The 13,691-nt window shown below is 62.4% G+C and overlaps 1 protein-coding gene across 2 annotated transcripts; it reads left to right on the top strand.

The window, feature by feature from the left end:
* Positions 1–287: 287 nt before the first annotated feature.
* GATA2 (GATA binding protein 2) lies at positions 288–13,546 on the top strand. 2 transcript variants are annotated; one of them, XM_037803095.1, is made up of 7 exons: positions 288–567; positions 5,420–5,617; positions 6,306–6,579; positions 7,031–7,672; positions 9,362–9,507; positions 11,592–11,717; positions 12,278–13,546. In XM_037803095.1, exons 3-7 carry the CDS (start codon positions 6,351–6,353, stop codon positions 12,575–12,577), a joined length of 1,443 nt encoding a protein of 480 aa, XP_037659023.1. In that variant the 5' UTR covers positions 288–567; positions 5,420–5,617; positions 6,306–6,350; the 3' UTR covers positions 12,578–13,546. The 2 variants fall into 2 exon arrangements, with proteins under 2 accessions (XP_037659023.1, XP_037659026.1); XM_037803098.1 differs by lacking the exon at positions 5,420–5,617.
* Positions 13,547–13,691: the final 145 nt, after the last annotated feature.

A 13,691-nucleotide genomic window follows, 5' to 3' on the forward strand; every position in this document is an offset into this window, starting at 1 on the left:
GTGTGGGAAGAGGGACGTCCTGGCTTTCTGAGCGTGTATCCTTGAGAGCAAGGGAGCGCGTGTGTGCCCGACGAGGGCGGGAGTGGCCTGGAGTGTGAGTGAGCTGGGCGTGTGAGCCCCGAGTGCCTGGCGGCCCTGGGCCGGTCGACCGGGTGGCTGGACCAGGCTGATGGGGCGCAGAGCTGCAGGCAACCCTCCCACCCACCCCCCCGCGGCGCCCCCGCCCCCTCAAAGTGCTGTCGAAATAAAAAGCAGCGGCGCGGCAGCCGGGGGAAGGGAGAGGCAGCGGGAGGAGCGAGGTAGCCAGGCCAGCGTCGCAGGGGCTCGCTGCTCAAGGGTCTAGCTCCTGACACCCGTCGCCCCCACCCCAACCGGCCCCCGTGGGCCACCGGGCGAACAAAAGCGACCAGCCGCGCACCATGCGGCCGCTCGGCGCGCCGCCCGGGCCTTGATGGTGAGCGATCGCAACCCACCCGCGCCGGGGTCCCGCGCGTCGGCCTAGCCACGCTCCACGCCGTGCGCCCGGCTCCGTTCTGCCCCCGGGCGCCGCCCGCCGCGCCTCGCTCGGTAAGTCTCCCTGCTCCCCACCCGGGCCCCTTCCGGTTCCCGGGTTCTCCCCACTCGACACCCCATCACACAGTCCGCCTGGCCCTGGGGCCCTTGACAAGCAGTCTTCGGGGCTCACGCTGGCCCTGCCAGCGGCTCGCACCCCAGGTCGTAGGGGCCTACGCCGGGAAGTAGTCGGGGACCTGGGGACAACGGCCCGCCCGGAACCTCCGGCCTTTCCACTTCTTGGAGCCTCGCAAAGCGGCCCCCACCCCGGCCTCGGAGCTGGGGCCTTTGTCCCGACCGCCCCCACCCCCGGGCCGCGGAGGCGGGTGCGCCCGAGCCGGGCAGTCGAGTGGCGGCTGCACCTGCCGACTGGTCCCGTGCGCCGGCTTTGCGCGGCTTAACCCGGCTCGCTTCTGCTTGCGCCCCGGCGGGGCGCGCCCCGCGGCCCTTTATCCTGTGTGGCTGGGATGCGGGTGGGGGAGAGCGCCAGGTCTGGAAGCCGCCTCCCTGCCCCAAGCCGGAGTTGGAATCCATTTAGTGGGATTTCAATAAGAATGGGGCCGCCGCGGGCTCGGAGATCTGCCGCCGGGAGGCACTGAAGGTGGTCTGGGTTTGTCTGGACGCGGGGCATTTAGAATCCTTTGGCGGCGGTCAGACTTGAACTCCGGGTTGCCCCAGCGGTGAGGGGAAAGGCCCGGCGTTCAGGGTTCCCGGGTGTGGCGGCCGGTCCCTTCCCGGAAAACACGGAAGGAAATTCGTTGTTTTCGAAAAGGCCGCGTCTCCCGAGGCCGGGAACATCTGGCGGAGAGGTCCGTAACCGCTGTAATTGGGGTCGGGTCTACGCGGGCTCCCCACGCTGGGATTCGTTTATGAGTAAGCAAGATTAGAGAAGCAGGTAGGGCCGAAACGGCTGCCCAGGCGCCTGGAGAGTGTTTCCCAGCCGGGATGACAAATTGCAAACAAATTGCGTCTACCAAAACGGATTTGCCAGTTTTCAGGCCGCCGGGCGTTCTGGGTAAACCGTGGCTACCCGTGAAGGAGGGAGAAACGGGGCTCGATTGTAGGCGAGTTTGTGCAGGACCCCTGGGGGCAGTCCTGCCTGTCTTGGAGGTGGGGGTTAGAACCCCTTAAGGAGATACAGGATCTCCGAAATTCCTCTCCAAGGCACCAAGACATCTAGGACTTCGGCCCCTCTCTTACAATTCCAAAAGCCCAGAACTCCCAAGAGCCCACACGGAGGCCAGGAGAGAGGGAATCATTTGATTTGGGGGGCTGGTAGTGAACTCCAAAGATCAGGAGGGGCTCCAGGATCCTCGACCTGTAGGAGACTTCTGAACCCCACTGGCTAAGCCAGGTTCCCACCTCCTCCCAGTACCCCTCAAGGCACACTGCGATTGTGGGGCTGGGAGGCCTGGAATTAAATTTGCTTATGGAGTTAAATATGACGAAGGGAGGCAGCCTCTAAGCAAACAGATTTCTTTGAAACCCCAATTAGCTGCCCATAGGAAAAAGCGAGAATTGGGTTACAAAGAGAGGGCAAACTTATGGTCCAGCGGGCCACCTCCGATGAACTAAGTTTAAACAAAGGGAGCAGCGGGGGGACCAGGGCGGCCGCAGGGACCACTTTCCAGAGGCCTTCAAGGCGCTCCAGAACCGGGCTAGGGATCCGCTGTGTCCCCAGCTCCCTGGTGAAAGCACCCCGGGGCCACCCGTCCCACGCTCCACGGGGGATTCTCGGGTCACTGGAATCGGTTTTGTCGTCAACCTTCCCTAGTCCTTTGCGAAATCTTGTTCCCATGTAAAGAACGTGCGATCGAAGACAGCGGCCCGCATTTCCAACAGTTCTCCAGGACGAACAACAATAACAACAACAAAAAAATGGAAAAGGGGAACGAGTCCCCCCGAAGGTGTCCTGGAGACCTCAAGATCCGAGGCCCATAAGCTGGGAGGAATAAACCTGCTCTTGCTGGGCCCAAGGACGGCGCCCCGCGATCTCCAGCCAAATCCAGGGGGCTGCCCTAACCCTCCCCGGGCGTTTGTTTGGGGCCGAGGTGGTAGGACCGTCTCCGTATGCCTAGTGGGTGAGGGCCCCGGCTGGCCTCCGTGGGTCTGGCGGGCACACACACACTGAAGAACGTGAGTCCTCTTTTATTGGCCAGCTCGGCACCCTGCTGCCCGGCGCCGCGCTTCTCTCTCCCAGGCGGGTTCGTTGCTGGCAGAGAAGGCAGCAGTCCCGCGTGCAACGCAGGAGATCCAAGCGCCTAGCAGAGGCCTGGGCCGAGGGTTTACCCGCCCGCAGTCTCCCCAGGTATCCCCCGGGGCCTCAGGGGACCTGACAGGATCCCCCACCCCCCTTTCCTTTTTTTCTGCGCGCGGGCATTTGCAGGCAGGGAGGCCGGCGCGGGTCTCCCGAGGCCCCTGCTCAAGCATTGCTTAACCGGCCTGCTAAACCAACTACGCGCGGCGATTTTCTGAGCCGCCGAGCGCGGTAATTAAATCCCCGCCCGCCAGCGCTCCGCTCCGCTCCGCGCCAGGCAGGCGGGCAACGCAGGGGTATGGCGTTTGGGCTGGGGGCCCCGGCCCAGCGGCTACCTCCAGTCCTGGGGTGGCCAGATCGCTGTTCAGGAGGGGCTTGAGGCTGAGCTCGCGGTCCCGAAACTCCAGACCCATCCAGAACCGGTTTGGAGGGTGGCGGTGGTAATTTTAACCGCGCCTTTTGCGGAACAAGGCGAATTACCTGCTTTCCCGCGGGCGCGCCGCGGCCACCTCCCTGCGTTCCAAGGCGCCAATCGCCGCCCGGCGGGAAGCTTCCGCTGGGCTCCAGCTTTCACCGCCCCGCAGCCGGCGCGAGGGCTGGCGGCCTCCCGCGCTGGATCCCGGGGTTCGAGCCCGAGCGGAGCAGCCTGGCGGGATACGGAGGATTGTCCCTGAGGCCGCGGGTGACCTTAAGAGGCTCACACTAGGCTCTGGGGGCGCAAAACCCGTTCGAGGCTCCGCGGCGATCCCAGTTTTCGCGTTGATGGAGAATCGTAAACGAAAGGTAGGAGGAAGGAGAGACAGACGTACGGAGGGACAGCGAGGCCCGGCCAGACTGCGCGCTTTGCGTGGAGAGCGTACCGGGAGGCACCGAGGGCGCTCACCTGCCGGCCTGGCTGACGAAGCCCGGCGCCTGTGGCCTCGCGCTCCCGCTCCCGGCGCGCTTCCCCCGGCTAGGGCCGGCCTCCTCTCCCAGAGAGCGGAGTTGCGAGCAGCCCGAGCCCTGTGCGCCCCGAAGTGGAGCAGAGCCGGAGGTGCCCTGGGCGATCGGGACAGAGACGCGCCGGCTCCCAGCCCCGCGGAGCTCTGTATCCCCCAGTCCCGCGTCTTTACCTGCGCCGGGGCCTTGGACGGACAAACAGCCGGACGCAGTGGCAGGCAGAGGACCCCCCGCCTGGGCCTGCGCCCGGGTCGGCGCTGCCCTGAGTTGGCCCGGGTGGGGCGGGGTGGGGGAGCACCCGTCAAGTTGGGGCGATGTGGGCGCGCCTGCCGAGCTGGGCCCTGCCGGGCGCCCCCCAAGCCACGGGGGCCTAGGGCTTTCCTCCTCCTCGGATTATTAAAAAGTTCATTTCCTGGCGAATCGGGTGACGTCAGGGGCCCGGCGTCGCGGTGGCGGGGCCGCCCGGCCGGAGAAGCCGCCTCCAGTTACCCAATTACCGACTGTCAATCCCACCTCCCCTCCCCCCACCCTGCCGGGGGTGGCCCAGACCCCCGCCCTCTCCCTGTCCAGGACCCACCTGGGATTCTCTTGGGTTACTACCCCGAGACCCGTGGGCCCGGAGAGTGGAGAACGGCTGGAGGACGTCAACGACTCCCCCATTAACCCGCACCTGTTTCGGACCCCCAAATTTATTAGTGCCTGGCCTGATCCCCTTCCTCGGCCTCTGGCCTCCTTCCTGCCTCAGTTTCCCCCATCTGTACAATGGGGAGGGGGCAAGGAGATGTGTGCACCCAGCCCATGCAATCCACACAGCTGGACCTCCGGACTGGAGAGGTGTGTGGGGAGCAGTTCCAGGTGACTTAGGGGACAAGAGTCCTCCTCAGGTCTCCGCCGCCCCCTCCCCAAAAGTGGCCTCGGGGACCGCCAGGAGGAAAAAAAAAGAAAAAAAAAAGAAAACCTCCTTTTGCCCGGGGCGTCTCCGTAGAGCCGGCGCCGGCGCCAGTCCGGGTCTCCACGGCCTCGCCCCGGGCAGTTCGGCCTGTTGGTCTGCGAAGGCCACACCCGGGGAGGGGACGCCCCCTCCCCCTCTCGGGAGCCGCCGGCCGGGTCACCTCCACAGGGTTAGGCACGACCCCGAGCGGCCGCGTGTGCAAGACCTGGGGGGCCCGTGATTCCTGCCCCTCTTGGCTCCCCCTGTCCCGAAGCTACGCTCAGAGTTCCCCCAAACCCCGCCAGGCCAGCGCCCGGGTGAGTAGGGGGACAACAGCCCCGTCCAGTTGTTAAGAAGGTGGGGGTCCCGAGGAGAGGACGCCGGGACTCCCAAAGGGTGAGCGGCCCCCGAGCTCCCGGGGCAGGAGGGGCCCAGCTGGGCTAGTTACTGGGAGGGGGCCCAGAGGTTGGGGGGACCCGGAGTCTCCGCGAGAGAGGGCGCAGGGGTCGGCCGGCGGGGCGAGAGCCCGGTGGAGCGGGCGCTGGCCTCAGGGGCCGCCGAGAGGGCGCTGGGAGGGGGCCCGCCGGCGGCGGGGGCAGGCCGGCCGGTCAGTCCCGGAGTCCAGCGGCCCGGGAGTTGCGGGCGCAGCCAATGGGGGGCGGAGGCCGGGCGGCGGGCGGCGCTGATTGGCTGGCGCGGGCTTCTTAGGCGTGCGCGGCCCCCGCTTCATGTCTGTGCAGGAGTCGGCAGCTGGCGCCAGGGCGGCCGGAGGATGCCGAGGGGCCGGAGCCCGGCGGGCCCGAGGCCGAGGCGCGCGCTGCCCCCCGCCCCTGCCCCGTGAGCCCCGCCAGCCGCCGGACGCGCCGACCCTAGGCCCTCAGTCCCTGGTGCTGCCCACCCTCTGCGGCCGTGCCCTTCCTCTCCGTGGCACTGCGCGTGTAAGTTTTGGGTGCGAGAGCTGGCCGGGGGTGGGGTGGGGGTGGGGGCCTGGGGCGCGCCTAGCTCGGAGGGGTTTCTCCCGAGGCTTGGGCGCCGGAATTGGGGGTTATGGGTAACTGCTTTGGTGTGCCTTGCTTGGTGAGGGGTCCTGATTTTGAGTCGCCTGGGAGTGCGCACGGGGGGCTGGCCCTCAGCCGGTGGGGCTGCGTGTGCACGTTTAGGGAGCGAGGGGTGCTCAGTATGCGTATACGGCACCAAGTGTAGGTATGTGCTTCTCGCTGCGGTCATGTGCTCTAGTGGGTGCCTGGGCGGCTGTCTTCAACTTTTAGTCTGTGTTTATGTGTTTGTGTACTGGTAAGGTGGGGGTTCAGTGTGTCTGACTTCCAGGGGACTCTATGCGTTCGTTGGGGTAACTTGTGTCGGGATTCGTCCCCGTGTGTGATTCCGTATACACGGGTGTGTGGCTCTGGGACCGGGGTCGCCTTGTGTGTGCGTGGCTGAACCACCCCCACCCCCACCCCCACCCCGCCTTCCTTTCGTTTTGAGCCTTGCGCTTTCCTCCCACCCGGGACTGGTCCGCGGCGGAACCTCGGCTAGGGCGCAGCGAGAAGCCGCGTTGCGGTGGGGGGACGACTTTGAGGGTGTCGGGCCCAGGCGGCTCCCCTCATTCCCCCTTCCGTCGCACAGGGCCGCTGCGGCTTCCACCCAGCTCCCGAACCGCCGCCGTCGGCCATGGAGGTGGCGCCCGAGCAGCCGCGCTGGATGGCGCATCCCGCCGTGCTGAATGCGCAGCACCCCGACTCGCACCACCCGGGCCTGGCGCACAACTACATGGAGCCCGCGCAGCTGCTGCCGCCGGACGAGGTGGATGTCTTCTTCAATCACCTCGACTCGCAGGGCAACCCCTACTACGCCAACCCGGCCCACGCGCGGGCGCGCGTCTCCTACAGCCCCGCGCACGGTGAGCCCTGGGCCCATGGAGTGGCCGGTAGCCCAGGCGCCTCGGACCAGGCCGAGGGAGGGGAGGAGGGCCCGGCTGCCTGCTTCCCGGATGTGGGATCGGCAGGAATCGGAGCAGCTGAGAAATCGGGAAGGGAAAGGTGGGGGCCGCGGCCACTTGGGGAGGGGGTCTGGGGCCCACAGGATCTCTGCCCATTTCCAGCCGGCCTGGGGGGGTTCCTTCTGTGCCACCTTGTCCCTCGGTCCCTAGCAGACATTCCTGATTATTGTCGTAGGGGTGTTCTGTTTCTGATTTTCTTTGGGGGGGGTGGGATTAGTGCTGGTGGTTGTGTGAGTTGTGGTCCTGTTTGCTGGGCCTCCCCCAGCATTTGGGTGTCTGTGTCAGGGGCACGGCCTCGAGGGGTGCATGCCCAGCCCCGGCCCACCCTGACCCCTCTCCCTTCTGCCCACAGCTCGCCTTACCGGAGGCCAGATGTGCCGCCCACACTTGTTGCATAGCCCGGGTTTGCCCTGGCTAGATGGGGGCAAAGCGGCCCTTTCTGCAGCCGCAGCACATCACCACAATCCCTGGACCGTGAGCCCCTTCTCTAAGACGCCGCTGCACCCCTCGGCTGCCACAGGCCCTGGAGGCCCCCTCTCCATGTACCCAGGGGCTGCGGGGGGCAGTGGGGCAGGCAGCGGGAGCTCGGTGGCCTCCCTCACGCCCACCGCTGCCCACTCCGGCTCCCAGCTCTTCGGCTTCCCCCCCACACCACCCAAGGAAGTGTCTCCCGACCCCAGCACCACGGGGGCTGCCTCCCCGGCCTCGTCTTCTGCAGGGGGTAGCGCAGCCCGGGGCGAGGACAAGGACGGTATCAAGTACCAGGTGTCCCTGACGGAAAGCATGAAGATGGAGAGTGGCAGCCCCCTGCGCCCAGGCCTGGCGGCCATGGGAACCCAGCCCGCCACGCACCACCCCATCCCCACCTACCCGCCCTATGTGCCAGCCACTGCCCACGACTACAGCAGCGGACTCTTCCACCCTGGGGGCTTCCTGGGTGGACCCACCTCCAGCTTCACCCCAAAGCAGCGCAGCAAGGCACGGTCCTGCTCAGGTAAAGCCAGGTGCCTGGGGGACTAGTGGCAGGGCACGGGGTGGGGAGGATTTTGTCCCTTTGCGGGAGGCAGGGGACTATTGACTTGGGAGTGGGGTAGTTTCAGTCTCCAGAATCTGGAGATGGGTGCTGTGCCTTTCTAATAGCCCCCAACAGATATTTGAGACCTGAGAATGAGAGAGGGGGGAACCCTAAAACTTTGCCCTTTTCTTCAGTGTTCCTGGTGGCCCCCCAAGTCAGTTTCCTTACTCCCACCCCCCACCCTGCTGCCTGCTAGGAAGGCTGCTGCCAGAGCAGAACCAAGAACGACAGATCCTCCTTCCTCTCCCTGAATCTTAAGTGAAATTTCAAACAGCCTCCGTTTGAAGCGCGCATGAGAACGAAATAAGCAGGCGAGGGAAGTCAGCCCGCGTGTACGTGTGTGTACGTGGGTTTGCGAGCGTTTGTGCATGTTTGCGGGTGCGCTCGGAGGCCCCAGACCCTTAAAGGAATCTGGTTCTCCCACCTAATCTGCCCGATCTTGGGATTTCTAAGGCTCTGCAATTCCCTGGGACATTATCCCCGAAGCGAAATTCCCCAGACTTGTTCTTTTCGGCTCCCTGCCCCTGGCGTGTCCTTTCCCCCTCTCCCCCTGAAGGCTAGCAAGGGGACAAAACCATTGGAGCCCCCTGCCCCCTCTCGGCCCACGAAGACCTGGCTGGGGCCAAGCTTGGGTTTCTCGGAGAACCTGGTCGCAGAGCAGAAACCCTAGGCTTGTCTGGGGCTCCTGCTGCTGGGGAAACCTCATTTTCCATGCTGTCAAATCAGGGCAGGGCATGTGGGGTAGGGAAGATTTTAGAAACTTTGACCCCCAAGTCCAGGAACCACCTTCTCTTCCCCGTATATATCAACAATTTAGTTTTAAGAAAAACGGAGAAGGATTTCCTGGGTAACATGATGCGAAAGCAGCTTACCCAGCTGGACTCCGAGTCTCAGTTGCCCTCTGGCACCCACTTCAGTCCCACCTTGGGTCCCAGTTCTGTTCGTATCATCCAGGTTGCTTTCTTCTTCGCTCTTCCTCCCGAGTTTGTTTTAGATTTTATTTGAATTCCAGATGGCCTTTTAACCAAAAAACAAGGCCACTTAAGTCCAAAAAAAAAAAAAAAAAAATGAAAGGGCTTATTATTTATTTTATTTTAAAGAACGACTTAGATCTGAGTCCAGGACTGAATTCTAGGGACTCGGCAGAAGGTGGGGGAAAGTTGGGGTGAAAGAAGAAAATCACCCCTGGATTGAAAGCAGGAGGACTGGGTGGGGGGTCAGGGGATAGAACCCAGAGCGTGGGAGGTGACAGGCGCCCTTGGCGAGGGGGGGATCAGGAGGAGGTGGGAGCGGGGAGGGGGAAACCAGGAGGCTCGGGACCCAGCCAGGTTGCACTGAAGATTCCTCCTGCCCCAACCCTGCCCGCGGCCAAGTTTGTTGTAAATACCCTTTTCTTGGACCCCTGGGGCCCTGGGCCCACTCCTCCCCTCCTGCCTCCTTGAGGGGAATTTGGCCTTAAACAACTCCCTAGACTCCCCCCCTCCCTTGGGGGAGACCTGCTGGGTTCCTCTTCCTGCCTGGGTTGGGTGGCCCTTTTCCCTGGGCTCCCTCCCCGTGCATGACCCTGGTGGTTAAACAGGCTCCGTGTCTTCCCCTGCTCCCCTCCAGAAGGCCGGGAATGTGTCAACTGTGGGGCCACGGCCACCCCGCTCTGGCGGCGGGACGGCACCGGCCACTACCTGTGCAACGCCTGTGGGCTCTATCACAAGATGAACGGGCAGAACCGGCCACTCATCAAGCCCAAGCGGAGGCTGGTAGGTGGTGTGCAGGGGGCTGGGGTCCGAGCCCCCCCCTCCGGGGGGGACTGACTACCCTGGGAGGATGCTAACCTGCAGTGCGGGGAGGCGGGGAGGCGGTCAATTAAAAATACTTAAAGCCCTTCAAATGCATGTGCTTTGCCACCGAACTCCTCTTTTATCATTAAAATCACTCGGACATCCCTCATTTGGGGTCAGCCCTTTTTAGGCCAGATTCCCCCCTTTCTGCAGCCCAGCAGGTTTAGAAGGATGATGGGATGGCTAACTCCCAGACAGCCCCCCTCCCGCTCAGAGGTCCCCCAAAGTTGAGTGCCCAAGGGCCCGCCTCCCGGCCTCTGGCCTCCGGGTAACTCTTTTTAAAAATAGGGCCATGAAGTAATTTTCCTCATAGCTCAGGGCAGCTCTCTCCCTGGCTTCCCAACGCATACACACACACAATCTCCTCGTGCTTATTTAAATAAAACACACGCACACATACACACACACTCGCCCCAACCACCAAAAAAACCTGCCCTTTATTATTTTTCCATGGAGTCACCTATACTGTGTATTTTCATTTGAGTGATTTAAAAAAAAAAAAAAATGCCCTTTCGGATCTCCTGCCGGAGTTTCCTATCCGGACATCTGCAGCCTGGAGATAAGGAAACTTTGTGTATCTGTTTCCGGACTCCGCGAGTTTTTAGAGAGTCTCTTCGCTCAGTCCTGCCTCTCACTGGGCTGTTTTGAAATTTCTAATACCCTCCACTCTGCAAATAATGCGTAAAATGCTAAGAATAATAAATATATTTTTTCAGGGAGAAGTGATTTACGAGGCCCAAATCGTTTTCTGCTTTGGGGGACTTTTTTTTTTTTTTCCCTGGAGTGAGGGCTGGGGTTGGGGTGGGGGGAGGGCCTGAGGGGGAGAAGGGGGGTGGGGGGAGGTAGGGTGGAGGATACAGTGTTGGCTCCTGAGTCAGAATTCCAGCTTCAGGCTGCTTACTCACCCCTCCCCACCCCCTCGGCTGCCGTCTGTCTGTCCCCTCCACAACCAGCCTTGGGCCTGGCCAGACTCACCCCCCACCCCCACTCCCACCCGGCTGTCTGGTGGATTCCAGCTTTTACTTCCAGCCAGTATTGGGGGGAAGGGGGGGATGTCCTGTTACTATGGTACTGGCACTGGTGGAACGGGGAGTGGGGGCCTGTTTTCTTGGGTAAAGGCCCCCCTCTTGCTTTTTCCCCTTGGGAGCCTCTGACATTTTCTGCAAGAACCAGAAACCCACGTCTACCTCTTATCCCCCAAGGGACTTGGATCTCAGAGGGGCTGGGGGATTAGAGGTCCTAAATTTGAGATGCAAGGAGCTGGGCAGAACCCCTCAGATTGGGGGTGCTAAATCTCAGGACGGCTCAATCAGCACTGTGCAATGGAACTTTCTATGATAATGGAAATGCTCTCACTTTGCACCACCGATATGGGAGCCACCTGGCGCGTTTGGCTATTGATCACTTGAAATGTGGCCGGTGCAACTGAAGGAACTGAATTTTTAGTTTTAAGTAGTAGTTATGCCAATTTAATTTAAATAGCCGCACGAGGCTGGTGGCTGCCTTATTGAACAGCGTGCCCCTCCAGACTTCTCCAAGACTGGCATTTGACGTCCCCACCCCTTCCCTGGCACCCGGGACGCTGACACACCCGGGGAGGTGGAGAGTGTGGGAGGGGGACTCCAGTGGGACCGAGCCAGCGCCACTGGCCTCAGTTTCCCCATCTATGAAATTATCCGACTGGTTACTGGAGGTTGGCGGGGTGGCTCATTTCCCCCTCCAGCCCTTGCAACCCCTCACCCCAGCCCTTATGTCGATCCGGGCTGCTGGGAGTTCTTTATTCTGAAGTTCTGTGCTGCTTGGCTTGTTCGGTTCTCGAATTCTCAAATTCCACCACTGCGAGATGCCCTGATCCCCCCGTGAGATTGACTACTTACTGCTCCTCGGCTCAGTTGGCGGAGGGGTGGGGTGGGGGGCTGGGGTTCCGGAGAGGGAGGTCGAGGCGGGGCGTGGGAGCCGAGCCTGCTGACGCCGCCCTCACCCCCCCACCCCTCCTTCCCCAGTCCGCCGCCAGGAGAGCGGGCACCTGTTGTGCAAATTGCCAGACCACTACCACCACCTTATGGCGCCGCAACGCCAACGGGGACCCGGTCTGCAACGCCTGCGGCCTCTACTACAAGCTGCACAACGTGAGTGCGCCCCGCCCCGCGCCGGGCCGCCCCTCCCCGGGGACCGCTGCTCTTTATGCGGCTAAGCGGGAGGCCCCAGCACAATATCCAGCCGGCTTGGCTTGGCTTGGGAAGCCGCGGGCCGCCCTGAGAGCACGCCAGAAGGGCTTCCTGTAAGAGGGGGTGCTTCTGCTGGGGGTGGTGTTGGAGGCGGGAGGAGGTGGGGAAGCTGGCTGGAAGCCTGTCCTCCACGGCATCTCTGTTTAAGAATTTAAGAAGCCTGGGGGTGGGGGCTTTGGCTTTATTCTCCGAAGAGGGGCAGTGCTGGCATTTAGTGGGCAGGGAGCCAGGGGTGCTGACTGTGCAGCCGGGTGCAGGTCTGCCCCCCACAATGAAAGTGGTCCTTCCCAAGGTGCCCACTGTGCTGGGGCAGAGGATTATGGGAGTTGGCGGGACTAAAGGAAAAATGTTCTGAGTTTTTGGGGGTCCCCTAGGCACAAAGTGCTGGAGGCTGGGGTGGGGGGCGGGCACTACTTCTCTGGGAAGGGAACCCCTGAAGTCTTTGCGGTCGCCTCTCCCAGGTTAACCGGCCCCTCACCATGAAGAAGGAAGGAATCCAGACTCGGAACCGGAAGATGTCCAACAAGTCCAAGAAGAGCAAAAAGGGGGCTGAGTGCTTCGAGGAGCTGTCCAAATGCATGCAGGAGAAGTCGTCCTCCTTCAGCGCGGCCGCCCTGGCCGGACACATGACCCCCGTGGGCCACCTGCCGCCCTTCAGCCACTCTGGACACATCCTCCCCACACCGACGCCCATCCACCCCTCCCCCAGCCTCTCCTTCGGCCACCCCCACCCATCCAGCATGGTGACCGCCATGGGCTAGGGACAGCCGCCCACTGCATGGACAGATGGACAGACAGCGAGCAGGGCGGCAGGCAGGGCGAGGCCGGGACGGACGGACCCAAACTCCTACCAGCCCAACCAGAGCCCAGAGCCGCCGCCTCCTTGGCGGCCTCCTGCCTGATCTCTTGGAATCAGCCGTGGGCGGTCGCTGTGAATACTGGCAGCTGCCCGGGTGGGGCTCCCATCACGGACAATTGTTTCGAGAGCAAAGAAGGGACAACTTTAGGAAGAGAAGAGGAGGGGGCCGGGGACAAGGCAGAGAAAACCAGTTTTGAAAAGGAAAAAGGAGGAGACCAAAATAATTTATTTTGCTCTTGCTTTCCACAATGATTTGGGGAGCTGGAGAGCTGAGCTGTGCTGGAGCAAGCACTCTCCCGGTTCTTTCTCGGAGACCCTCCTCTGCTTGCGGGATCTCCAGCGGGGCAGATCCGGGAGAGGGGGTTCTCGGCCTGTACCCCCGTGCTCTTCTGGCTTTCCCACTCTGAGACAGCTGAGCCCCCAGGCTGGGCCGTGCCCTGCTGGCCCTGTCCTCCAGGGGTAGTCCCCAGCAGGGACAGACAATCACACTGGGTCCTGCTGCAGATTCCCAGGCCAGGGTTGGGTCACAGGAAGGAAACCACATTTTCTTGGAAGGGGAAACGTCTCCCAGATCACTCCCCTGGCTTGGAGGCCGAAGCCCGTGTGACCTGTGTCCCCTTGGTGGGCCCAAGCTACAGCCTATCACCTCTGCCAGGTGGAGGGACCCCTGTACATACCTCCTTTTTCTGCTAACCCTTCTCCCCCCTTCTCTCCCCACCCCCCACCCAAGACAAAAGAAAAAATATTTTAAAGAATGCGTTAGCTTAACTCGCTGAGGAGTTATTTTATTTTTAAACTCTTTTTGGATCCAGTCGATTGTACGTTGCCGCAGAATTCCTGCTATGGAAAAGAAATAAAACCTACGAACGAAGGCTGTAGCTTCACAATTATTTTTGGAAGAGCTCTTGGATTCCCACAGCCCTAGATCGTGGAGCTGGGGGTCAGGGGGAGGGGCCTCCTCGGTGGATCTCGGTTTCTGGGGAGTGGGCGCTGTTTGTGGGTGGTCAAGGCAGGGG

Source organism: Choloepus didactylus, chromosome 1 (assembly GCF_015220235.1).
Source record: "Choloepus didactylus isolate mChoDid1 chromosome 1, mChoDid1.pri, whole genome shotgun sequence".
Lineage (NCBI taxonomy): Eukaryota > Metazoa > Chordata > Mammalia > Pilosa > Megalonychidae > Choloepus > Choloepus didactylus.